Below are 26423 nucleotides of genomic sequence, written 5' to 3'. Positions count from 1 at the left end.
AGACACCATAAATACTACATTGTTTTCATAATAACGTATATTAGTCTAATATACGTTATTGGGATTTTTTTGGTGTCTGTTTTTAATACGCATGACCGAGGTCAGAGTTCAAATGGCCGCCACCATTGTTTAAAATGGCGGATGAGCCAGGAGCCAGTACGGCAGTGGACTGCAGAGCAGCTCAGGAGTGACGATTTTCCATAGAAAGACCTGCTGTAGCGCATTCCGTACGTTGTCATTTGGGGATTTTGAAGCCCCGGTTCTCATTTTAAGAGTGCTTTTTGACGGGAGATAGCTTCGTTGGCGTGATGAAGCCCCATGTGGTTGGAGAAAATGTTTGCAAACAAATTGGCTACATTGCGTACCGCTAACTCTTTATGTTTAATACGAAATCATTCCATTGTGTGTTTCAGCACAGATTGCTGGGAAACATGAAGAATGTGGCCAAAACTGCCAAAAAGGAGAAGCTTGTCAACGCCATAACGAGCTGTTTGTCAGCTAAGTGAGTGTTTTTTTTTAATTGTTTCTGTTTTCTCGATCCGTGTAATAATTAAATATCAGTGTTCAGTATTCACAGCTTTGCTAAATTAGCTTGTTTTTCCATTATGATACATTACAATTTTGAATGAAAACACTAACTGGCTTGGTGTTGATTTTTAATAGCAAGAACCTGTGTGGATAACTCACACCCAGACAAATGCCATCTAGTGGAGGTGTAAGGAATAAACAGTACACTTACCTAACCCTAACCCTAACCCTAACCCCATAGCATACCTTTTACCCTGGGCTTTTTTTCCCTTCACTTTCTTAAAGGAATACCTCAGCGCTTGAAACTTTTCATTTTTAGTTTTAAATGTGGTTTTGACAAAACCCAAGCGAGACATTCATTGAACAATAGCGCAGGGGTCATTTTTGACTTGGGTTTAAACATATGGTAAAATAACCTTTTTTTCCTCAGTGTAAGAAGAGAAAAATGGAAGCAATGATGACTTTTTGGGATATTTATTAAAAAAAAAGAATGGATTTGAAATGGTTGACTGAAAAACTCATCCTGGATGAAATAACATGGGAAACGAATGTGGGTCATTTGTGCATCCAAATGGTTAAATGAGCAGTTACATAATCACGCTGTGGTGTTTTATGGATGTTTAAAGCCACGGAGACGGTGGATGCTGTCAAAATCGATGGAGACCAAAAAAGGCAAGGCAGAAGTTGTGGATGAGGTAAGACCCAAGTGTTTTAGGTTATTTTATTTCTTATTTTCATGTCATGTGTACTAAACCTACTCATTTTGTATCTTGTGTCGCTTCAGGGTCCACCCAAGTTACGAAATCAATGCTAAAGAAAGGGTCACACTGTGAACGACACAGTCTTTGACACCAACATCCCCTCACTGGTACTTTGTTATAGACCAGGGGTCTCCAACTCCGGTCCTCGGGGGCCCCTGTACAGTATGTTTTCCATATCTCCCACCACATCTGAATCAAATGATCAACTCATCAGCAAGCTGTCCAGGAGCTTGATCATGATCATTTGATTTTGGTGTGTTGGAAGACATGGAAAATAGACTGGTTAGGGACCCTCGAGGACTGCAGTTGGAGATCCTTGTTATATAGACATGGATTATTTTTGGGTCTCTCCGCCTCAGACAAAAAGAAAAACCAAGCCACTGAGCTTCAAAGTCATCAGAGGGGTATGTCTAATAATTCCATCCCCCCACACCCCCTCCCTCCTTTGCAGTGGGATGAAGGCCTGCTGACTGAGCAAAGGAGAGTTGATTGACACTTGAGTGTTGTTATGGGAAGGGCCTTCTTGGTAAGTATCTTTTTGATATTCATAGGAAATACCTAAATTAGTAGCTATTTTTTGGTCTTTTTTTAACTTAATTAGTCCCCAGTTTCTTTTTTTTTTTAATGTTGGACTTGATGTATGGGTCCCATGACTTTTTTTCTTCCAGAATTTCAACGCTAAGAAGAGGATTTTTCGTCCATTTTCCGATGGAAGATCGCACTGCTCCATTTTTAATTAAGATAATTAATATCTCAAAACCCAGAATTTTTGTGGAAAAATAAAGGTTCTTGAATTGTATACATGTCTACTTCATTTGCCTAGCAAAAGAATGCAAGTAACATGAGAAGTTAGAAACTTTTATTAACAGGAAAACACTAACTATAGCACACTTGGGAGTTGTCATCACATTGATGTATCGATTGGTCTTTTCTCCACCTGTGTACATAAAATAGACTAAATATTTAAAAGAAAAGACTTAGGAATATATTTCCTTATATTACATTGAGTTACACAAGATTATAATAATGTTTTCAAATTATTTTATTTGGATGAATACTTAGATATTCTACAATAAACAAATACATTAGCCTACCAGCCTTCTAAGTGCAGAATTTAGATATTCCCCACATCTTCAAGCAGGCAACTTGCAAGGAAGATCTCTTGGAGACACTCCAGAGTCTGGACACGGGCCTGATGCTGCAAAAAAAAGCAAGTTATTATATATAGAGACAGGCTTGTGTTTTTTTGTTTTTGTTTTTTTGAACTCGTTTTACCTTGATCTGGCCCAGTCTTCTTTCCTGTAACCTCAATTGTGTGATTGTTCTGGGCACACAGGAAGAGCTGCATCTTGATGCTAAACAGAGAAAATTTGATTAAACCAAGCTATTTGGGAGTTACCAAACAATTATTACAGGCATGAGAAATCTTACAAGAAATTTAATAAACGATCAATACAATGAATAAAAATAAGTTAGTGACTGCTCCAGGCTTTTCCAGACAAGGCGATTAAACATAGTGACGTTAACAGCTGGGAGGAAGTTGGCTTAACAATTTTTGTATAAATGATTTTTTTATGAAAACAGAACAATCAGAATTACCAATTAGAAACGTGTGTTTAGCACTCGCAGTGAAAACTACCATTACATACAACACCAGGAACTAAGTCGTACCTCTGAATGTCATTTTTGAGTGAGCCTTTACCCAGCAAACTGTGCGTTGATGTATCGGCTTTGTTTGATTAAATTAAAAAGACACACGACTACACGACTCAATAATGGAGAGAAATCGGGCAACATGATGGTTTCTTTTAGGTGGTTTGTCCTCCCAACTCAATGTCCATGTTTTGGAGATGACGTATAAAAGTCGTGATTTTTGTGGTCCTGATGCTATAAAACAGCATGTGTATACTACAATGAAACTGTAATGCACCTTTAAACTCAGAGGGATGCTATAGTACATTCATTCATTCCTTCTAACTTAATAACTTAATGGGATAGAGGAAAAACTAAGTCCGATTGTCGATTCCGTCCCTAGACATTTGTTAAAAACAGCTTTCAATACTAAAATAAAAACACATGTTTTCTTTTGTTTTGACAAAACATCTGTGGATCAAATCACACAGATCCACTCTCGTTTTTGACACCAGCGTTTCAGGTTGAGTCAAACAGAAAAACTATAAATAGTCAACTAAAGCACCGTGACGTAGCCAAGGTTCCATGGTGTAATGGTTAGCACTCTGGACTCTGAATCCAGCGATCCGAGTTCAAATCTCGGTGGAACCTGCTCAGGCTCGTAATTTTTGCCCTTTATTTCTTGAGAGACATTTTAATGGCATTGATGTTTAATTCGTTTTTACAATCTTTTATGTATTGTACAATAAATAAAAGTAGCACCACATTCCGATAACAAATGGGTGTTTAGGTAATATTCCCATAGATTGGCAATCTAATACGTATTTGTTTTTTTAAAAAAATTCTTTCATAGAACATCTAAGCGGCCTCATTTCTGCCTATTTTAAGAGATGTTAAACTACGTTAATTGTACTGTAACTACACTTACGCAACACGGGTATATTGTGAATGAAGGGGGGGGGGGTACGCTCACGTGCATGTTTTCATATCTGTATTTTCATACAAACTAATCAAATATCAGGATCACCCCACGACCCTTGTGAGGATAAGCGATTCGGAAAAGTAATAAACAACGACAAGAACATCACTGTGAAAAGCAATTCAAACATATTTATATAAAAATGTTTCCAAACCTTAACCCATCCTTCTAATCAGTACTCAAAAATTAGCTCAAATTTTCAAAAAAATGTTGGGTCCCCCCAAGGCACAGAGCGCTGCCTCAGTTTATTAAAGTAAAGCAGTGATAAAGAAGAATTTCTCATTTTTTGTGCAGTTTCTTTGATGCTGCTGACTCCTTCGGGTGGGATTTTGAACTTTTCTTCCTGTCAGGGAGAAAGAAAGAAAAACATAAATGAGCTGGACGTCTTGTGCACAAGCTGCTAAAATGCTGAGTACTAGTGACATAAAACAATTGAGACAAATAAAATAGTATTCAAAATGACAACAAGGTAATTTAAGCCAGAGAAGTCCAAGCTTGCTTTGACCACACAGGAAAGTTACTTTTGAACTTTAGCCACTGGCTCCGGTTCAAGTATGACCACTTCTTCCTCTTCACTGTCAGATATCTCAACCACGTGACCTGGAATTAAATACGCCATTCATTAATTTGCTTTACGGACATAAGAATACCTACTGCATTTAAACTGATGAATCCAATCTTCCCTACCTTGTTTTTCTACCACTTCCATAGCTGTTTCTTGATCATGATCGCTTTTATATTCTTCCTCTTCATCCTCCTCCAGTCCCCAGCTGTTTTTGACCCCTTGGCCAACTTGGCCCATGCCTGGGAGTGGCACCACCACTGACTGACTTCTAGTTATTATTTTGTTAAGGTTCCACAATGGTAAAAATCCCTCTCCCAAAAAAAGAAAAGCATTTGAGTTTTACATCAGATGTAAGATACGTCTCAGGGGGGCCCTCGGCCTGGAGGACAACGTCACTGGCTTCAACATTCGCATCTGTCATTTCGACTGACGTCTCCTCCTTTTTCATAGCGGTAATTCGCTCCTGAGGCATCGACTCGGCAAAGCCAAACCTGCCACCTGACTTCCTGAAAAACGGTTTAGAATGATCATTAAAAAAAGAGCTGGACTTTCATAATTGAACGCTCAACTAGATGATGGTCAACTCACCGTGCCGTTCTGTCATTCTCCAGAGCTTTAGTGATGAGTTCTGTGATTTCGGACACTTTGACGCTCGCTATTTTACTGCATCGCATTACCTTTAATGCCACAAACGTCAAAATACATAAGTATAGCTTTTCCACTCTTAATCCAAGTTATCATTTTAAAAAATTAAAAATGATAGAAAATTACAGGAGACTATTTACCTGTTCTTTGAGTAACATGATGCCACCACTCGACTGGATGGAACAGATTTCTCTATGCTTGTTCATTGCGATCATCAGCAAGCCATCCATCACACGCTCCTCCCGTTCACTTGGGTCTACAAGGAGATAGGTCCTGCACAGAAAGTAGGCAGTACAGTAATCCCTCGATTATCGCGTCTTCACTTATCGCAAATTCACTACTTAGCGATTTTTTTCCGCTATTGATTATTTTAAAAAATATTTTTTTTTTTAAAGTTCATAAAAATGTGAAAATCCACAGTGACACCCATAAGAGGAAGCCACTCTTGCTACTAGGACTTAGCACTGAAGAAGAAGAAAAAAGTTATAATAGGGGTGACCCTACTTCGCGATTTTTCGATTATCGCGGCCATATCTGGTCTACATTAACAGCGATATTCGAGGGATTACTGTACTAGTAGCCAGTGGTGTCAAACATACTAATAAAACCCTCTGCGACAGCCTAGGACACGTCCCAAGTAAGGACCACCTGGTCCTATTCCAAACTCACAACAATTGCAAGGCCAGCCTTAGGACCACCATATAACATTCTATTGTGTACAATATATTGTGTCTGTTAGACAAGCTGAAAGAATGAGTTTATGACATATAAAACACAGATTGTCTCTCTAACAATCTGTGTTTTATATGTTGAAGCCTGACTTACCCCTGCTGGAAAAAAGCGAAGCTGACACTGATGGGCATGTGGTAGATACTTAGAGGAATCGGATCTCTTTCTTCTGTACTATACTGGAAGACCAGAAAAAGATTCAATTTCAGCATATGAACGTGCAAACAGAAGACAGGTAAACTCATTCACCCTCAGAAACAAATGATTTTTGACAATTAAACTCATAGGAAAACAGAACCTTGTACAGGGGCTGTCAGTTGCTTCTTGTTTCAGCAGAAACCCCATTGGTTAAACTGTCTGTACTAGATCGGTTGGAACAAAAACCTGCCCCCACAGCGGCTCTTGAGGACCAGTTTGCCCACCCTGCGTCTAACTTGTCCGCCACCCTTAACCTTATACATGACAGGACACTGCTGTGTATTCATCAGCTTTTTCAGTAAAAAGGAGATATACATTGCAATGCCTATTTTGAACTCACCACAGTGACTTCATCTCCCTGGATGCCAACATCGGGCCTCCTGAAGTGGCACAGAGCGGCAATAGCAACAATGCTGGCGGCATCCTTCAGGTTCCCATCATGATTCAGTATGTGTACATCCACCCGAATTTCCCAGACCTGCTCATCCAAATGTAGCAATGTCATCATTCCGAAAGTCTATTTTTACTTTTCAACTGTTGATTTGTACCTTTTCCCCAGACACGACACACAAGGACTCCGTATCGATGCACTTGGAGTTCCTTAAGCATCTCTCTAGCTGTCGATTTAGCTTCACTGACAACTCTGATTGTCTATGGAGAAAGAAAACCACACATTTGTAGAAAAAAACACAGTAGAAGCACTCAAGCAGTTGTAGTAAGTCACAGTTTATTCTTCACCTGCTCTGCTCGAATGTAGGTGAAGCCATTGGTGACAGTTCTATATTGAAGAACATGATTCCCTCATTTGGCCGGTTCTCCTTGGGGGCCACCAGCGCACAGGATACTTGGGCCATGACCCTGTGTAATGATAAAACTTTAACACTTAAAAGTTGAGGGAATGTGTTTTCAAGATTAGCGGGGTGGTGGTTGTTCTTTTTTTATTTTAAAAGCTCTGAATAGTTTGAACCATCCCTCAAATGGGTCGCTTTATTCATTTACACACATTCCATTGTTAACATTTTTAAAATGAAAGCATTTTGAATCATTTTACCTGCCATTTTTGTACAAAACTCACCAAACCAAGCACTTCAAAAACAGAAATTAAATTTTTGGGTATTGTTACACTTCTACTGAATTTAGTAATCGTCCAGGCGATCCTTACACAAACACTAAGGAAGGAATCTAATAAAATATAATCATGATGGGATTGGTTCATTAAAAAATAACAATCTGAATGACACTTCTGCATGACAGAATAAATTATCGCCCATTTAAAAAAGAGGGGGAAAAGTAATGGAGGCACTGCTGGGATTGCTGTTCAGATGTCCAGTGTCCATAACCTGCTCACTGAATTCTGAGCCTCCTAAATCCCCACCAAACACTACAAACCAGGCAGATTGCAGTGAGAGGTGTTGCTGTTTGAGAAGAATTGGAAGTTGGCAATTGAACACTTGTCATCTGAGGCCAATCCGAGATCATCAGAGGGACAGTAAAGATGTGCCAGTTCAGACTTCACTCCTGTGCAGTCAACAAAACTCCTACATTGTCAACAAAACGGGCAATCACTGACAAATTCCGAGATTATTTGTACTATGCCCGAAAATTCACTGTGTATAACGACAACAACCCGCTCAAGTAATTCTATCCACTGCAAAACTGAATGCAACCACTTCCAGGTGGGTTGCAGAATTGGCTGATTTCCACTTTACAATAAAATATAGGCCAGGGAGGGAAAACAGTGACGCTGATGCTTTGTCAAGGATGCCGCTGGATGTTGAGTCGTTGATGAAAGAATGTTCTGAGGAACTACCACCCGATGCCATTGTTGCCACGATCCAAGCAGTTAAGGTACAAGAAATGTCCGCTTTGACTCTGCCTTCCTTACAGATGTGTTGTTCAGTATCAGATGTAGATGAGACAGCTGCTACATCAATCAACCCCATACCAAAAGAAGAGGTAAGGAAAGCACAACAATCTAACCTGTTCATTCGTCCTCTGTTGAACTATAAACTGTCAGGTTGTAAGCCACCAGCTGAGGAGTTGAAGTCACTCAGCCCAAAGACAAAATGTCTGCTCAGGGAGTGGGACAAACTAATGACAGACAGTGACGGGATTCTGCACAGAACCACCACAACCCGTAAACAGTTAGTCCAACCAGAGTAATAGAGGGAAAGTAATGCAAGAATTGCATAATAACATGGGGCACCAGGGTGTCGATCGCACAGTATCCCTCAGATCTTCTGGCCGTATATGAAGTCTGATATTGAACATTATGTGACTAAAACCTGCCTTTGCCTAAAACAAAAAAAACATGACATGAACAGAGAGCTCCATTGACAAATATTGTGACAACAGAGCCCTTTGAGCTGGTATGTATTGACTTTCTTCATCTTGATCGATGCAAAGGCAGATATGAATATATCCTCGTCATTGTCGATCACGTTACACATTTTGTCCAAGCATATGCCACCACCTACAGGTCAGGAAAGACTGCTGCAAACCTCATCTTCAATTACTTTGCCTTGAAATTTGGGTTCCCCTCACGCATCCACCATGATCAGGGGAGAGAATTTGAAAATCAGTTGTTCGCACCGTTGAAGAGAATCAGTGGCATGGCTGTATCCAGGACAACACCTTATCACTTGATGGGGAATGGTCAGGTGGAACGAATGAACAGGACATTGCTACGGATGCTCAGAACACTGACTGAGACACAGAAATCGTATTGGAATCTTTGAACAAGCTTGTGTATGCATACAACTGTACCCGTTGTGATGTGACAGGTTATTCACCATTTTACCTGCTTTTCGGGAGATCGCCGAGGCTTCCAGTTGACATGCTCTTTGGACTGTGCAACAAGTCAGATACAAATGGTCAGCAGGACTATGTGAAGAAATGGAGACGGGGTATGGATGAGGCGTACACCATTGCAACCGAGTACACGGAAAGCTGCAGAACGGGGTAAAAAGTACTATGACACAAAAGTGAGGAGCTTAGTGCTACAACCAGGAGAGCGCATCTGATAAAAAAAACTGACACCAAGAGGAGGACCTGGAAAACTCTGTGACTTCTGGGAAGATACAGTTCACACAGTGGTGAGGCAAATGGGATCTGATCTTCCAATTTAAGAAGTCAGGCCAGAAAAAGGTAAACCCTAAATCTACTGATGTCCTGTTACCATTTACCCGTTGAGGCAACACCAGAAGCAGGTAAAATTGACAAAAGTATAGAGAGAGAGACAGCAGCATGTTTCTCATCCTCAAGAGTCAGATGAAGACAGTGGTGACAAATATGACTTCCACTACGAGCCCCTACAGGTGCTAAATGAGAGAGATGCCCAAGGGATGGTGTCTGAGCACAAGCTACTGCCAGCTGATCAGACACTTGAAGTAGGGATCCCTGCTTGCGTACAAGTACAATCAAAACTTGACTACCAGCTGGAGGAGCCTGGTCCATCTGTGGAGGACCTGCCTGGTGAGGGGAAAAAACCTGGCTATTGAAGATCTCGTGATGATCACTTATCAGAGACCTCTACGCCAACCGCTGTGACTGAACCTGAGGTGTTGACTTACGAGCGACCAAGAAGGGAGAGACATCCACCACGACGCATAATCAGCTTGGTGTCCCCTCCTGTAACAACATCCAGCCACCGAACCAGCTGTTACCTGCTTACCCTGCACCAGGAGTGGTCCCATGTTTAGTACACCTGCAGCCGTATTACATTCAACCACCCTATATGTATGGACTCCAACAGACTTGAGTCTACAAGGGTGACATGTCTTATGCTGGCATGGACTGTTATGGACTGTTGACAAGCTTGCAGAACTTGAAATGAATAAAATGTTGAATAAATGTATGGGTAAAGCTAGCTATGGACTGTGTTTACAGTTTCAATCCAGTAAACATGTACTGGATGAGTTGTCATTTCTCCCTGTGTTTCCAGTTTAAATGCAGGGTATAACAGTAACTTTTGACAGACTTGTAGACTTCTGGTACCAAGATGTGCCTTTCATTTTATATTGGGAGTCAATAGTGGAAGAAACATTTTCTACAATACAGTGATGGTTGAATTTAAAGATACAATACAGTGATGGTTGAATTTAAAGATACAATAACAGTTTAAGATTTCTTAGTGTGTATTCACCTTGTTTTGCCCAGTTCCACAAAGCAGCATCCAAAGTCAGTTCCAAACATGATCTTTAACTTTCTGTAGTCATACGTCTGACGTCCATCTAAGCGCTGGAGGAGGAACATTGCTTAACATGACTTAATTTACACATTAATGGATATAGTTATTTTAATACAGTATATATTCATAACCATTTCCAATGTTTTGACCAGCAGCAGATAGCATTTCCAAATTAGGGAGCAGTACCTACTTTTTTCTCTTGGATAGCTTTCAGCAAGAAATCTCGTTCACAATTTGACAACGGCGTCTCCTTCATTTTTGCTTTAATCGTTTAGGAGTGATCTTAAATCTCCAAAATGATGACTTCCACATGCATGTTATGGCCAAAATTGTACTGTAAACTTTAACCCGGAAAAAAAAACTACGTCACGCCTCAACGACCCAGGAGAAGGCGCTAGATGCGCATGTGTGCTGTTAGCCAAACGGAAAGTCGTTACCACTTGTCGGTCATTTTGTGACAGTGCTGTTTGCTGAACACAACATTATATTCTATGAAGCGAGCACTTCAATTGTTCAATTTTCAACCGCCTTAGTTTTTCACCAACTTCCGAAATGCAGTATATAATTAATTACACACTTAAAATGTGGATTCAAATTATTTGGCAATAAAACAAATGGGAATAATCTGAAATACACATACTATGTACAATGTAATTAATACACACTGGACCCTCCCACAACTCTAACCACAACGTGTGAATTTACACGATAACCAATGCAAAATCTAAACACAGCTCTTCACCGAATCCAAAGTGTTTTTTGCAATTTAATAACTAAAATGAATGCAAAAACTCGCATACTAGACAACCTTTCAAAATGTGCCGGTATTCATTCAAGGTACACTGTTAATAAGTGACTAAGGACGTTTGGCATTGCGCATGCGTAGGTGTCAGCACTCTAGTCCTGTTGGAACCGTTTCACCATTGAACTGTTCGATGCATTCAATGTTGTCATCTGACTAAGAGCAACCGATATAGCGACGTTGCAAAGTGTATGTTGGCGGTGTTTGGTGTAGAATTTCTCCGTGACAACACGACGCAAGGTTTGTCCCCTCTCATTCATTCCCCATGCATCCTGCGAAATCGCTTCAAATGCATGCAAAATGCGATAACATCACATCGTTTGGGCTTCTCGCACTATATCCATCGGTCCCCATTGTTCCATTATTCTCTTTGGAGCGCGACATTTTGCAAAATATGCCGAATCGCGCCCTATTTGCTGGTTTATGACGATGTGATAAATACATAAGTTGAAGGAGCAGGTGCTGCTGCAGCAAGCGTTCTTGTCGGAGGAGTTTGGACGTCGTGGGTTTCACGGGCAGCCATGTTAGCTCGGTGACCTGTCCCAACACCTTTTGCGCTTTTATTATAAAAAAATTGGCCTATATAAATAATTGTATAAATATTTGCCTAGAGAGCACTTGTAATATACATCTCTCGTAATTTATATTTTATCAATCGTTCGTCTGATTGAAAATTGACGAGCAGTTTACTTATTTTTTTATTATAATTTTTACTTTATTGCATATTTTCATGCCATTATATGATAGCATTTAACCCATTTGCTGCCACGACATCCAATTCATTTCATCTGGTTGTGAAGATCACTGACAATCTTTGTAATGGATGGCTATGGTTTTGAATGGAATGAAAGGGTTAAATTTTAACCCTTTCAGGGACAGTAGTCACTAAAGTGGACAACCATTCAAAAGTTGACAATTAACAACTTTAACCCCTTTTTTCACTACGTGTATCTTTGCGGTTATATATTTATATATTCATTCACCTTCTGAACCACTTTATCCTCACATGGTTTGCTGGGGGTGCTGGAGCCTATCCCAGCTGAGAGGCGGGGCACACCCTGAATCGGTGGCCAGCCAATCGCAGGGCACGAGGAGACACAAATCCATTGACGCTCACACTCATACATAGGGGCAATTTAGGGGGGTACACCCAGTCTACCATGCATGTCTTTGGAAAGTGGAAGGAAACCGTAGTACCTGGAGGAAACCCACGCAGCGAATATGCAAACTCCATGCAGGAGGACCGACCTGGATTTGAACCCAGGACCCCAAAACTGTGAGGCCGATGCGCTAATCAGTCATCCGCCGAGACACCTTATATAGAAATATGCATATACTTTTTTAAAAACTATTTTTAGTCGACTAGTAGATTCATTTGATGTAAGAGGGAACCAACCATGTGAGACAGACTTTGATCATGTCTCTTTGTCTTTGTGTTCGAGTGATGTCATGCCCATTTTCTCCGTTACCAGTCTCTCGGCCCTAAATAATTTTATACACTTAATCTAGTTTGCTCATTCTCCAAGCCATTTCCTTTTGTCTTTAAAGATGAAGCTGGACAGGCGCTGGATGTTGCGGATGCTGTTCCTCTTTGCCCTAACCGTGGCAGTGGTAGTGTCACAAAAGCGCTCTGAATTGGACCTATCAGATGTCGATAAAGAGGTAGACTTTGACGAGGAGGAAATTGATCTTTTGGTCGCTGACGAGGAAGAGGAGGAGGAGGAAGAGGAGGAGGAGGAGGAAGATGAAGAAGATATGGCAAAACAAACAGACCATAAAACCATAGCAAAAGACGAGGTTTCCTTTCAAGTAAGTAGAGAACTTCTGTCCTGTGCACTCAGTGGGACTAAGTCCAATTTTTTTTTTAATGTTGACTTTATAGGTAACATATGAGACTCCTGTGCCTACTGGAGATGTCCACTTTGCTGAGACATTTGATGATGGCACATTTGGCAGGTAATGTCTTCATAAAATGCATCCAGGACTTGTAGTGCAAAGTAGCATGTGAAAATTTAATGACAGTGGAAACATATACCTTTGTTTTTAAAAAGAGGCAAAGACAAGAACAAGTAAACAAAACAAGGAAATTAACAACAGAGCAGCTCTAACTAAACCAGGCTTGAATTCGAGCCATTTCTTCTTTCTGTATTTTTTTTTTCTTGTAGATGGCAGATATCCAAAACTGTGAAGGAAGATGCAGATGATGACGTCGCCAAATACGATGGTTGGTTTCCTGCTCCTATTCAACATGTGAAAGTGATGCTTGTGTTTAATTACCGTAATTACTCGAATATAACACGCAGGTTTTTGCTATATAATTAATTCCAATAGTTGGGGGTGCGTGTTATAATCAAGAACTAAAATAAATTACAAATTTTCGATCGAAAAAAGCATTGTCAAACTCACTTTGACGCACGGATTTTACGTCATCTCGTACAGCTGACGCACGGATTTTACGTCATCTCCTAAAGCCGACGCATGGATTTTACGTCATCTCGTAAACCCGATCGAAAATCGGAAAGCCGAGACCACCACTGCCCCCCTCTAGCCTCGTACTCGTCTCAGTTCACCCTCTCTCAGTTCAGTGTTATAATCAAGAACTAAAATAAATTATAAATTTTCGATCGAAAAAAGCATTGTCAAACTCACTTTGACGCACGGATTTTACGTCATCTCGTACAGCCGACGCACGGATTTTACGTCATCTCGTAAAGCCAATCGGATGATGTGTTGTGGGAGGAAGAGGAAGTTGACGCATACCGGCTGTAGCCAATCCATTCATTGCTTTCGTTTCCTGTATTTAAGTAGCGACGCGTCATCACACGTCGCCGGATCGTTCACTATCGTTGACTATCATTGACTGTTGTTAGCGGTTGCTAGCGGTCGCTAGCTGTCGTTATTCTGTTGCCTCTGTCCGTATGCGCGCCGCATGCGGCCACGTTTGTTTCCACGCCTTGGTTGATTCATTAAAGGACTCCGTATCACGCTGAATGCCTCGTCCTCTCCTGCTTCCTGCATTTGCACAACGCGGCGCGACCGTAACAGATGCCCCCGATCGCGCTGCGACGACCCAGCGACGCGGCGCGATCATAACAAGAGGACAGACAAAGAGAGAGAGGAACTCTTCATTTGAAGGATTCTAATGAATAAATTAGTTTGAACAAAACAATCGTGAAACGAAGAAAAAAAGGTAAGATTTCTGATTTTCGTCAGCGGGAAATTTCAGGTGCGCACTATATTCGATGACTGCGGTTTTCCAGATATTTTTGGCCCAAAATTACCTGCGTGTTATTTTCGAGTGCGCGTTATATTCGAGTAATTACGGTATTCGATTTTTTTTCTTCCCAAAGAGCAAATCCATGTTTTTCTCTACAAAAATCATTGTTGAATTTCTGTGTTACGGTAAATGTAGGGAAGTGGGCTGTGGAGCAGCTGAAGGAAAATAAAATTCCAGGAGACAAAGGCTTGGTGCTCAAGTCCCGTGCCAAGCATCATGCCATTGCCGCCATGCTTGACAAACCTTTCATCTTTGAGAATGAACCCTTAATACTACAGTCAGTACACGCAACCTTTTCCCGGTTTTCTTAACTAAAAGGAATGTTTTCCCCACACGGTAAACTCTCTTGAAAGTACATTTTTTTTCTGTCATTTTCCAGGTACGAGGTTAATTTTCAGGATGGCATTGACTGTGGGGGAGCTTATATTAAACTGCTTTCAGACACTGGTGATGTGGATCTGGTGGGTAAAATATTTCATGCATATATGAAAAAGTGATCATCAATATGTGCAGGGCATGAATTCATGACGGTCATTTAAAAAAAATGACTTTACAATAGTATCAGACTGCTCGTATACCTTAGAAATAGGTTTGTGGATTCAATACATTCTCCTGCCCTTTAGGAGCAATTCCATGATCGCACACCCTACTCTATTATGTTTGGACCCGACAAGTGCGGGGAGGACTACAAGGTGCACTTCATTTTCCGCCACCAGAATCCCTTGAACAAAGATATTGAGGAAAAGCACGCTAAGCGAGCAGCTGTTGATCTTAAGAAGTTCTACACTGACAAGAAAACTCACCTCTACACTTTGGGTATGGTGGTGTTTGTGTGGGGTCCCAATTCTGTCCTAATGCAGATTACCTTTGTAACAAAATTTGGTGTACAACTTTTACTGTGCCACCTGGTGGTGTTGGGGTTCACTTGCCTGACTTCAGCGTGGACAAGTGTCGGATCGATCCCCCCTCGGTGGGGTCGTGATTTTCAGTGGGAATGCTTATCTGTCTCCCTGTGTGTCCCACGGCTGACTGGCGACCAGTCTTTTCCAACCACTGTGCCAGGGCACACTGGTGTGCCGCGGGAAATTGTAAGAAGTCATACAATGTAATATTCAGAAATAATATGAATATAAAGAGATTAAAATTGAACAATTACAAGGTTAAAATCAAAACATGATGAACGTTAAGTTATAGATTATGCTATTACAAGATTCAAATTGTGAAACTGTCATTTTATTGCTTATTTCTCGCTAACCTGAACCGGAAGGTGTTTGGTTTCCCTTTAGATTTTTTTCAATGCAGAAAGTGTGCCGCAGCTCAAAAAAGGTTGGGAAACACTGGTCTAGGGCAGTGGTTCCCAAACTGGGGGGCATGCCCCCCTAGGGAGGCGTAAAGAGAATTCAAGGGGGGCGTGAAGTCATCTGCTAAAAAAATGTTTACATAGATTATAAGAATAATAAAATCAAAGAACAAATATCTGCCATTACATACATGCAAAATATGATTATAGCAGTCACTCCAACGGTCCAACCCGTTTTCTATTAACAGAGATCTGTTTTCCTGAACAATGCTAAGAAATAAATGCAATAAAATAAAATAAGTTCACATGAGCAAAAGAGGAAGTGGGAGGGGTGGGGGGCATTGGGGGGGCTGCGGGTCTACTGGAAGCAAGAAGGGGGCGTCAGGTAAGATAGTTTGGGAACCACTGGTCTAGGGTGTAGTCTGCCTTTTGCCCAATAGGCTCCAGCAACCCCCATAATCCTTAGGAGGATGTGGAATATGGAAGATGGATGGATTTTTACGGATGATGATTGAATGAACTATTATCATGTGTACAGCCTCATCCCATCCATTTTCAAGTTGTCTCAATCCTGTCATACCAATTGTCATGTTTTCTTCCCACCCCAAAGTTATAATATAAAGCTACCTCATAATACCACGTTGCTATTACACACCAGTAATATCTTGTACATCTCTGTGTTCCGGTTTCCAGTCCTAAACCCAGATAACAGCTATGAGGTGTTCATTGACCAGTCGAGTGTGAGTCGTGGCAACATGCTGAATGATGTGGTTCCTCCAGTCAACCCGCCAAAAGAAATTGACGATCCAAACGACTCCAAGCCTGAAGAATGGGATGAAAGGCCCAAGATTCCGGACCCTGATGCTTCCAAGCCTGATGACTGGTGATTGCAAACGGCATACTTGCATGTTTCCAGCGAATTTCTAATTACAAATATATTTGTTGTAAAAACACATTGTTGACAGGGATGAGGATGCACCTGCTAAAATTGAAGATCCAAATGCACTGAAGCCAGAGGGCTGGCTAGATGACGACGCTGAATACATCTCCGACCCAAATGCTGAGAAACCAGAAGACTGGTATGGGAAACATGGAGTATATGTCCAACAAACGAGCAATAACACAATTACAAAGCGAAAAGTGTAACTGGGCATTTGAGAATCAGCCTATGCTTTTTTTGGAACATTATTATCATTTTCTTATTCATTCATGATTTAGTGTAGGTTGCTTAGAGTAGGCTATAGTTTGGCTATTCATTCCACAGATATCCTGATTATTGATTTTTGGATTTCCGATCCGATTTTTGCAAATACCAATATTTTTGTGCCAGTGGAAATAATGCATATAATATTACAAGCAGTAAATGATAAATCATTTTTAATATTACAAGCAGTAAATGACAAATCATTTTTAATATTACAAGCATTAAATGACAAATCATTTTTAATATTGCAAGCAGTAAATGATAAGTCTTTTTTTTGTATTCCTGATCCTTCCTCACAACTATTTCTGAAAATAAATATAGTCCCACACAACGGACATGTTGGCCTAAACCCTAAAGGTTTGATTTACAGCAAACAAAAAGCACAATAGTGCCAAAAACAAACGTGAATTCTGGATCAGTGTATGACCAAATCCGATACTGCCAGATAACCCAAAAATAGCCATATCTGGGGCAGATACCAACACTGAATACGGGATAGGGACATGACTAATTCATTCTGAAGAAGAATGCAGCCTGATAGCTCTTCTGTGTGTAGGGATGACAAGATGGACGGAGAATGGGAGCCCCCAAAGATCCCCAACTCAAACTGTCAAAGTGCTCCAGGGTGTGGTCCGTGGAAGCCACCCATGATTAACAACCCTCTTTATAAGGGCAAGTGGAAGGCCCCACTGATAGATAACCCCAACTTTCAGGTAACTCACCACTTACTGCCTGAAATTACTTTTGCTGTCATCTGGGTATGATTAAGTAAAGATTTTAAACATGCAGAAATGGGGGTAAAATTGATTGCTCATATAAATCTGTATGAAAATTGGGACATCGACAGGATTATGGCGGCTCGGCAACTGAGTGGTTTGAAAACTATTCTCAGTGCTCCCGTTCTCGCCAACTCCGTACTTTTTCTGTTCTCGGAAAAAAGATACAGCAGCAACATGCAATTTTGCTCTTGCGATTTTAGTAAATCAGGCCCTGCTGCGCCTGTATATCAATACTTCTTTATTGAGCTTCATTTCAGTTTTTCCTCCATAGGGTGCCTGGAAGCCTCGTAAAATAATCAACCCAGAATATTTTGAGGATCTGCACCCATTCAAAATGGCACCTTTCAATGCTGTGGGCTTAGAACTGTGGTCCATGACTTCCGATATATACTTCGACAACTTCGTTATTACCACCCGCAAAGAAATTGCTGACCGTTGGGCCTCAGACAGCTGGGGTTTAAAGAAGCTGGTGGCCAGTGCTAATGAGGTAAGTGTTATTAATTATTTCATTAGAACGCTCAGTTATAGAAACAATTATCCTAATTTACCCCCTCCACCAGCCTGGGATTTTTGCCCAGCTGATGATTGCAGCGGAAGAGCGCCCATGGCTCTGGGTGGTCTACATCTTGACAGTTGGTCTGCCTGTTGGACTTGTTGTGCTTTTCTGTTGGCCGAAGGTACCCTGCATGTGCTATTTTTAAATCATGCTTTCATAGTAATCTGCACAATCTTAATCCAATATGGTTGTTTATCACAGAAACCAAATGATTATGTGTACAAGAAAGTGGATTTGCCACAGGCAGATATAGAAGAGGAGGAAGAGGAAGAAGAGGAAGAAGAAGCAGCATGCACGAATGACAAAGATGAAAAGCCCACCGCCGTAGATGAAGCTGCAAGTAAGACAGACACATTTCTTATAATACTGCTTTTCCAATACATTTAAACACTGTCACTTAATACTATAATAGAGACCGAAGAGGACACGGATGATCTAAAAGAGGATCAACAAGAGGGTGGTGGACAATGGAGAAGAAGAAAAGGAGGAGGAGGTAAGTGAAGCAGGACTACTAGGAATACTAGACCAGAATATTGTTTACCGTGGTCAGAAGTTAGGCTGAAACTATATTGGCGTAATTTGTATGCTTAATAACCATTTTTTTACGTAAAGGTCTGGAGAGAAAAAAATGAGATGAATGGGTTGGTTTTCATTTCCTTATTACTAAATATGGCACCTTTGCCCTTAAACTGTATGTAGACGAAGTTGACAGGTATGATTCAACATAAAATAGCCAGAATAAGTTTACTACAGAAAAAAGTCTTAACATTCTAAACACAAAATTGTCTGAAATATACAAATATGTGCAAGGAGCGCTTGGAGCAAGAAAGGGGAAAGCTAAAATACAGAATTCACCCTAAATATGTATCAAATATCATGTAATACCTATTTTATACCTGATTACTGTTTCAATTTGCTAATGGTTGGTCGTTTACTTCCTTTCTTCCAGCTGGAGGGAGCCAGTGACAATGTCATGAGCAACAAACAAGCTGTTAGGAAGGGGAGGGTAAACTGGACATCTCCAGGGACGACTTGGAAGAGCCATCGCTCCTTGCCTGAGCAGGACAGAGCAAGCTATCCCCATTTCTTGATAGCCCACAGTCACCCTGACTGTTACATTTTCATCTGTCTCCTCAGTTCACCTTTCAAATGCAAAGATTTTGGGTCGTTGTTTTCTCCCAACATTGACTCTTGTGCCTCAAAATATTTATTTGGTCAACCTTGTTCAACCAATCCCCATGCATCACCTTGGTTCATTCTGTTCTGTTCTTGCACCATCAATCTGCCCATTTGTCTCCTCAGAGGAAAGGCAGTGTACAGCAACTGGACTTTAACCTCATGTCCTTTTGTTTCAAGAACATTTTTAAGGACATGAAAAATACTAATTGTACGGTATGGCAGCTTATTGCATTCACCTCAAATAAAAAAGGGCCTGGCCATTTTTCAAATTAATTTTAAAAAAATCATTTGAAAAATGGCTGGGGCTTTTTTTTGTTTTTAAGTTGAATGCAATAAGCTTCTGTATAGTAGTTGAGTTTTTCCACTTTAAAGAATTCTAGTAGAATGCAACACCATGCTGTGTCAAGAGGGGTACTCGGTCGTTTGGTCGCCCGGAAGGTTATTGATAATTACCATTTCAATCGTTGTTCAAATTCCCTAAATACAAATTGTGAATTATTATTTAGTCATACTTACTGCCCTATTAATTATTAGGCTAAAGAAAAGCTCCAAATTTCCCGTACTTTTATTGTGTTTTGTTGGAGAACTTGTTAAGACCCTGACTGACGTCCCTTCTTAAGGGGACAACTCATGTACATACAAACTCTTATACACACACACGTCCGCTCAGTGAAACTGCTCAGGGCCATTGTTGGCTTTTATTGATGCGTAGACCGTGTTGTTTTACCTTGTTTTGTTGCCGGTCTTTTGGTCGCCCGTTGTTTGGGTCCGGGCGAGCAAAAGACCGCGACCAAAAGTCCGGCGACCAAAAGACGGCGACCAAAATACCAGCGACCAAACGACCGCACACGGTCAAGAGGTTACTACAGTCTAAATACATGGAAAAGAAAAGAAAACATGAACACTTCTCTTGTACAGTACTTAACAATTTAGAGATTATTATTATGGCTTCTGGGTTCGATCCCAGGTCAGGTTGGTGCTCCTATGTGAAGTTTGCATGTTCTCCCCGGGCTTGTGTGGATGCATGGTAGGCTGGTTGAACACTCTAAATTACCCATAGGTATGAGTGTGAGCATGAATGGTTGTGTCTCCTCGTGCCCTGCGATTGGCTGCCCACCAATTCAAGGTGTCATCCACCTCGTGCCCGAAGTTAACTGGGATAGGCTCCAGCACCCCCCTTGTGAGGATAAGTGGTTCAGAAAATGAATGAATGCTGGATGGAGGATAACGTTGAAGGGCACACTGTGGAAAAAATCTCTTTTAAGGAAGTGGGGTGTTATGTGTAGTTCTTAGCAACAACTGAATACTTTGCCAATTCTATGAAGTTTTTGCAAAATCCCACTAAGCAGGTTCTGACCGGTTAGCCTTGGAGCATTTCATTTTTTTTGACCACCACAAAGCTTTCGTAGTGTTTTTGCCAGTCACTGGAAATAACCATATCTGTTTATATTTTTTTGCAAAGCATCACATTGCTACTGTTACTATTGTACATGAAATAATTCAGTACGTAATATGGAATTATTTGTCTCAGGTGTAATGTGCTGGTTGCAGAGAGAATACAAAACCAGAGTGTGCATACATCTTAAGCTTTTATTAAAAACAATGTTTCAAAGTAACAGTGCCGGGTATCTTTTTCATACAAGATGGATCCTGGAGGGTGTACTGTACTCTAAAATACTTTCATACAACTTAATATATCAAAATAATTTAAATTACAACATTTCCCTTTTTAAACAGCAGCAATTCCACATACTGGTGAGACATTATTTTTCCAATCAAACAATTCTTGAGAACTACAATTTACTGCTAATTTCATTTTGAAAAGGCCGCGCCCTTCATTTTTCAGTTCAATGTGAAGAACATTTTCTGGCCTGGTCTTCCACAGTAGATCAATAACACTCAAATGCACTTATCTGCTTTTAAATAGAAAGCATCTGTTCTCTGCTCACATCTTGATCTTCCTGTCTTACCTCATCCAGATCAATTTTACAAAATAACCTTCATCAAAAAGTCATTTTTAGTATCATGACTGATGAAATAAGTCAATAGTTCATTATGGATATCCATGAATAACAAAATGACGGGTGAAAATAGTCAATAGTTCATTATAGATGTCCTAAAATAACAAAATGATGGGTGACCAAAGTGTACATGCCATTCTAATACATTTCTTTACAGCAACATCGTTGGGCAGTGACAAAAACCAAACAGTCATGCAATGTTTGGCCATGATGACAATAACAAAAACATGATAGAATAAAAGTCATAGCCAGTTTACTCCACTTATATGTTAGGTTGCCGGAAGGCTGAGACAGGAAATTGGGATCACAGAAAATCAGGTTGGTAATGCCAGCGTAATGTTATGACCAAAAACATCACAATATGAAGCCACTCATGACCCGTAACTAAATCATTGTCGTCATCTGACAGGAGTCTTCATTTACGTAGCTGATTTTTTGAAACTATGAATGAACGTTTAACTGAAATCTTTTTAAAGCTCGGCAGTGAGCTGCAAATATTTGAATTTGTACGCCTTCAAAAGTTACCTACGCAGGTATTTTTACATGTCTATTTTTCACACACTAATTAAGACTCAACATCTGCCGATTTTTCTCCAATATGAACCTGCAAGAAGTGCCAGATGACATTTGTGAATCGTCACAGTCGTAGCAACCAAGAACAGGTGACAAAAGCATTGTACATTTGGGCCCAGGTGTGGGAGAGTATGTAGCACCTGTCCAGCACCATGTGCCTCCATAGCTCGACTCATTTGCGTTTGCTTTTGGTATCCGTGGTCTGAAAGACGCTGGACGCAGACATGAGGTTCTCGATGTACTGACCGAGGACCTGGTTTTCTGACTTCAACTTCAAATTTTCCTCTTTGACTGCATCCACTCGTGCTGACAGGTCTGCACAAACAAGACGAGTTGTTCAATTTATAGGTTTTTTGGACAGAAATTGTTCATACAAAAACAAAAGGCCATGCAGAAAGTGATTAACACTGCCGAAAAGATCGTCGGCTGCTCTCTGCCCTCACTGGAAAACATTGCCAGCCCTCGATACCTCAGCAGAGCCAGGAACATCATCGGGGACCCATACCACCCTGGTCACAATCTGTTCCAGCTGCTGCCCTCTGGCAGACGCTATAGGTCCCACAAAGTACGGACAAATAGGCTTAAGGACAGTTTCGTACGGTGTTTGTAAGGTTTTTTGGGGGTTTGTAAGGGGAATCATAATCATTTATAAGGGCAGTTATCGGCAGAGGTTGACAGGTATGTATTTGTGGCAAGACTTCATGTGAATGGCAGAGCTGAAGTGTCTGTTAGTATGATCAATATTTAGCCTTTTTTTAACATGCTACAGAACAAATCAGTGTATACATCACATTTTATGCCTTCATATTTTCATATTTTCTTCCCAGTCAATTTGAAATATTCTGCTTGGCGATAGAATATTTTTAACTTACTGATTAGTGAAGAAGAAATTCACAGATGAATCGATTATGTCAGGAGCAGCTCGTTTGTCCCTCCTGGCTTGCCGTTGGGTTCGAGCAGCTGTGAGTGATTCATGATTACTTCCTGATGTGTGTATTTAAGCACCACGGAAGTGGTAGTCACTGTCGGATTGTACTGCGTGATACTGCATACATCGCCACAAAGGTACTGTTCTCCATGCTCCGGTTTTGTTTCGTTTTGGGATGTACAAGTCCTTGTTATTTTGTAAGGCGTTTGAGTCATTAAAGTTACTATCATCAGCACATTTCGTCTCGTCCCCTCCTGCTTCCCCGCTACTGGGTCCAAATCCCTCTGATCGCGCCATGACGTCTCGGCGCGATCGTAACAGATTATTAAATTAATAAGCCCTTGAAGTTTCATTGAGGCACATAAGTGCTCTAAGAAAACAAGAATGGATGATTACTTTACCCTCCAGAGTATGCTGAAGTTCCAACACCTGATTTATTAGCCGTGTCTTCTCCTCTATTTCTACCTGGTTCTCCATGTCCCCTGAAAGAGAATCAATTAGCATCATTTCTTCACTACCATAATTTGCACTGAAGTTACTAAGGAATACACATACCATCTATGTCGCAATTCATGATGAAGAGATCGTTCTCTGGCTTAGTATACAGGGCTGCAGTTCTCCTGTCCACTGTAGAAGAATGACAAAAACTATTAATGAGCAAGTGTGGTTCTATAATCACCATAAGAGGTGTACTTTTGCTGCTCTGAATTTCACATCTTTTCGAAAAGATCTTGTTGCTGCACAAGATATTACAATGTAACAGTGCAACTCTATATATCACCTTGCCTTTGTAATGTTAGAGCCTATAAAAATGAGATGCAATGCAGCAGAGGCACAACTTAACTGTTGTCGGTGTGAACGTGTGGATGGTAAATATTCAGCTGTAGATATCAATTCGGAATGGTACACTTAAACTGGCTTTTTCTTAGTGTCACGTGAAGAAAACAGTTTAGAAATTCCCGACCAAGGATGCATCGATTGATGAGAAGGATGGAGGATCTGAGCAGCAGATGCCGCACCCTGTTAGTTCCTTCAGATGACACTCCCACAGTTTTCTCATCAGGTTATCTATTGATCAAGCATCTAAATTGCGGGTCAATTCAAACCCTGATTTTACTGATTAACTATGAATAAACAAAGCACACTTTAAAAACTACATTGCCTTGCCCGGTGCCACGTTTTAACTGGAACAACTCCATTAATTTAGTCACTTAAGTAAAATCAAAACTCTACTCTAAATGACAGTTCTAAATTATTATTTCAAAATAAAAGTCTCTGTGAGGTTGACATTTAACGCAAGTAAATTCCCTTTTAGGCCGATGTGGATGCCACTATTAGTAAACAAAGCAAAACGCACACAGTCAACACTAACAACTGATACATGAGTATCAAAAGTAGATGATGATAATTCATGCATTAGATCAGTGAAGCTGGTATAATTGCAAAACTAAGCCACGTCCAGTGATGTCTCTGACAACTGGGTTAGCTTTGCCGGCTAACTAGCTTTTGCGGCAAACTGGGTCGACACGATGCCCACTAAACAAACCGCAACATATATAGCATCTCCCAAAAAGAACGTAAACGCAAAGGCGTGCGCACCCAAAACGCCCAAGGGAATAATATTAATTTCTACAAAGCCGCCCTATTGACTCCATTCGGCCAATGCGCCTAGACGTCAATGTACACATCTTATATTCAAGAGCGGAAAAGAGCATCAGACGAAAACAAGCCTTCTTGTTCCCACTCACCAAAATTAAGAACGCGTAGTTTCCGAAACACGGATTTTTGTTGTAAACACAGACAGACAGACAGAAAGACACACACACACGGACACACACCCCCACTAGCGCGGTGTTTCAGTGACGATGACGACAACGGGAGAATCTGATGAGGTTTCCTCACTTCCGTTTGTGTTTGCCTAGACTGACCGACAGAGGGCACCAGAACGACACACCAGATAGGGCTTGATCTCTCTCATTTTCTGAACTGCTTTATCCTCATTAGGGTCGAGGGGGGTGCCGGAGCCTATCCCAGCTGACTCCGGGCCAGAGGCGGGGGAGACCCTGATTCGCTTGGCAGCCAATCGCAGGGCACCATGAGACGGACAACCATTCAAACTCACATTCACACTCACACCAGGGGCAATTTAGAGTGTTCAACCAGCCTATCATGCATGCTTTTGGGATGTGGGAGGAAACTGGAGTACCCAGAGAAAAAACACGCAAAACCAGGGAGAACACGCAACCACAGTGAGGGCCAACCTGGGATCGAACCCACGACCCAAGAGCCATGAGGCCAACGCACTAAACACTCATCCCCTTTGAATTTATTATAGTATTAAAAAAACATAAAGACAATTGTTATTAACAATCTTAATAGCAAGCACAGTTTAAAAATTAGGGTTAAAGAAAAAAACTAAAAATGACCCTGTTCTTCTCCCATCTATATGATGTGTAAATTTGCTAAACCAGGGGTGTCCAAATGATCCTCGATGGGCAATTTATATATACAAATGAAAAAATGCATTTTGATAAATTAAGTGATCTTCGTTGTGATTTAGATTTAGATGTTTTTTTTCTGTCACTGTACATTTGGATAGGCTCCAGCATTCCCATGACCCATGTAAAGATAGCCGGCTTGGATAATGAATTAATGAAATATATACAGTGATAACTCAACTTATGAAATTAATTAGTTCCAGAAGTGGTTTCGTAACTTAGAGTTTTCATGAATAGAAGCATGTTTTTGTGTTAAATTTGCGTAATTCCTTCCACAAAATATAAAATACAATCTTCTAAACTCTTTAAAATGATGACGCTATACCAATTTTGTATGAAATATGTATGCAAATGTATGTACGCGTGCAGAAAAAAAGATAAGAAATGATTTATTAAGCCAAATGAAAAAGAAATGCAAAGAAAATTTCCAATATGGTGATATTGTCACTGGCAGTAAACATAGATTCACACGGGTAAACACACAACTCAAAATCATGTTACACACACTCATAAAAACTCAAGAAACAACGAGCGTTGAAGGCACGCGAATCAGGAGCTCACTACCAGAGCTGATGAGCCATGGTCCCAGAAAAGGATGAAAAAATGATATGTTTTGTATTGCATTCAAGTATCTGAGCAAGTTAGCTATGGAATGAATCACATACAGCAGTTGTGTCTTCCTAAGAATGCATTTATGGTTTCAAAATTTGCTATTTTTAACCTTGTTTTTAGATTACAATGTGATATTCGCTAGAGATTAAATTAAAAATTCAAGTTGTCTAAATTTCTGGGTACATAGTACCTTCAGGTTAACTTTGAAACGAGAAAATAAACTCCCTTTTTGTTCACATGTAGAAAGGAAGACTTTGTGAAGCTTTACCTGGGTCATCTGCCAGAGAGATGTTAGTAAAAGTCTCATATTCCTCCCCAAAGTTGCCCTCCATGGTGTTTCTCCTTCAGTTTGTTGTTCTTTCTTATTTTCCTCAGAGAAAAGCAATCATGATCGGAGTTTTTCTTTCTGTTCATTCACTTTCCTTCTCATATTGGCCCTTCCTCCACATTTACGCCTCCTGCCACAAT

The 26423-nt window shown here is 40.6% G+C and overlaps 3 protein-coding genes, 1 long non-coding RNA gene and 1 other non-coding gene across 6 annotated transcripts; 3 read left to right on the top strand and 2 right to left on the bottom strand.

Annotated features, from left to right (window-relative positions):
• Positions 1-145: 145 nt before the first annotated feature.
• On the top strand, positions 146-2054 carry LOC144078130 (uncharacterized). Its single transcript, XR_013301182.1, has 6 exons — positions 146-227; positions 414-502; positions 1155-1223; positions 1313-1396; positions 1741-1815; positions 1958-2054. It is a non-coding gene; the product is annotated as an uncharacterized LOC144078130 (long non-coding RNA).
• A 1446-nt stretch (positions 2055-3500) lies between these two features.
• Positions 3501-3572, top strand: trnaq-cug (transfer RNA glutamine (anticodon CUG)). Its single transcript has one exon. It is a non-coding gene; the product is annotated as a tRNA-Gln (tRNA).
• Positions 3573-4011: 439 nt separating this feature from the next.
• Positions 4012-10796, bottom strand: exosc9 (exosome component 9). The gene is made up of 12 exons (XM_077605142.1): positions 10417-10796; positions 10182-10276; positions 6776-6895; positions 6586-6688; positions 6378-6515; positions 5936-6018; positions 5251-5383; positions 5054-5142; positions 4825-4971; positions 4588-4733; positions 4422-4500; positions 4012-4243 (listed from the first exon to the last, which is right to left on the bottom strand). Exons 1-12 carry the CDS (start codon positions 10480-10482, stop codon positions 4180-4182), a joined length of 1263 nt encoding a protein of 420 aa, XP_077461268.1. The 5' UTR covers positions 10483-10796; the 3' UTR covers positions 4012-4179.
• Positions 10797-11102: 306 nt separating this feature from the next.
• clgn (calmegin) lies at positions 11103-20941 on the top strand. Its single transcript, XM_077605141.1, has 15 exons — positions 11103-11268; positions 12577-12837; positions 12911-12984; positions 13194-13252; positions 14441-14582; positions 14685-14766; positions 14929-15121; positions 16299-16488; positions 16571-16684; positions 17366-17522; positions 17860-18075; positions 18149-18265; positions 18346-18484; positions 18557-18637; positions 19094-20941. The coding sequence occupies exons 2-15, from the start codon at positions 12577-12579 to the stop codon at positions 19108-19110; spliced, it is 1842 nt and encodes a 613-aa protein (XP_077461267.1). The 5' UTR covers positions 11103-11268; the 3' UTR covers positions 19111-20941.
• scoca (short coiled-coil protein a) lies at positions 20900-26399 on the bottom strand. Of its 2 annotated transcripts, none has more exons than XM_077605143.1 (4): positions 26224-26399; positions 23401-23472; positions 23247-23327; positions 20900-22232 (listed from the first exon to the last, which is right to left on the bottom strand). In XM_077605143.1, exons 1-4 carry the CDS (start codon positions 26285-26287, stop codon positions 22090-22092), a joined length of 360 nt encoding a protein of 119 aa, XP_077461269.1. In that variant the 5' UTR covers positions 26288-26399; the 3' UTR covers positions 20900-22089. The 2 variants fall into 2 exon arrangements, with proteins under 2 accessions (XP_077461269.1, XP_077461270.1); XM_077605144.1 differs by lacking the exon at positions 26224-26399 and adding an exon at positions 24594-24733.
• Positions 26400-26423: the final 24 nt, after the last annotated feature.

This window comes from Stigmatopora argus, chromosome 7 (assembly GCF_051989625.1).
Source record: "Stigmatopora argus isolate UIUO_Sarg chromosome 7, RoL_Sarg_1.0, whole genome shotgun sequence".
Classification (NCBI taxonomy): Eukaryota; Metazoa; Chordata; class Actinopteri; order Syngnathiformes; family Syngnathidae; genus Stigmatopora; species Stigmatopora argus.
Note: the sequence above shows the minus strand (reverse complement) of the source record. Positions and strands in the feature narration are given on the sequence as shown.

What these genes read in the sequence shown, in the direction of transcription:
- scoca (XM_077605143.1), bottom strand. Translation starts at nt 26,287, where the DNA reads ATGGAGGGCAACTTTGGGGAGGAATATGAGACTTTTACTAACATCTCT. An exon ending in CATGAATTGCGACATAGATG is followed by an intron (nt 23,328 to 23,400) that starts GTATGTGTATTC and finishes ATTCTCTTTCAG; the next exon opens with GGGACATGGAGAACCAGGTA. An exon ending in ACTTCAGCATACTCTGGAGG is followed by an intron (nt 22,233 to 23,246) that starts GTAAAGTAATCA and finishes TTGTTTGTGCAG; the next exon opens with ACCTGTCAGCACGAGTGGAT.
- clgn (XM_077605141.1), top strand. Translation starts at nt 12,577, where the DNA reads ATGAAGCTGGACAGGCGCTGGATGTTGCGGATGCTGTTCCTCTTTGCC. An exon ending in GCTGAGAAACCAGAAGACTG is followed by an intron (nt 16,685 to 17,365) that starts GTATGGGAAACA and finishes TTCTGTGTGTAG; the next exon opens with GGATGACAAGATGGACGGAG. An exon ending in CGCCGTAGATGAAGCTGCAA is followed by an intron (nt 18,485 to 18,556) that starts GTAAGACAGACA and finishes ATACTATAATAG; the next exon opens with AGACCGAAGAGGACACGGAT.
- exosc9 (XM_077605142.1), bottom strand. Translation starts at nt 10,482, where the DNA reads ATGAAGGAGACGCCGTTGTCAAATTGTGAACGAGATTTCTTGCTGAAA. An exon ending in AAGCTATCCAAGAGAAAAAA is followed by an intron (nt 10,277 to 10,416) that starts GTAGGTACTGCT and finishes TTCCTCCTCCAG; the next exon opens with CGCTTAGATGGACGTCAGAC. An exon ending in GAGAATGACAGAACGGCACG is followed by an intron (nt 4,972 to 5,053) that starts GTGAGTTGACCA and finishes ACCGTTTTTCAG; the next exon opens with GAAGTCAGGTGGCAGGTTTG.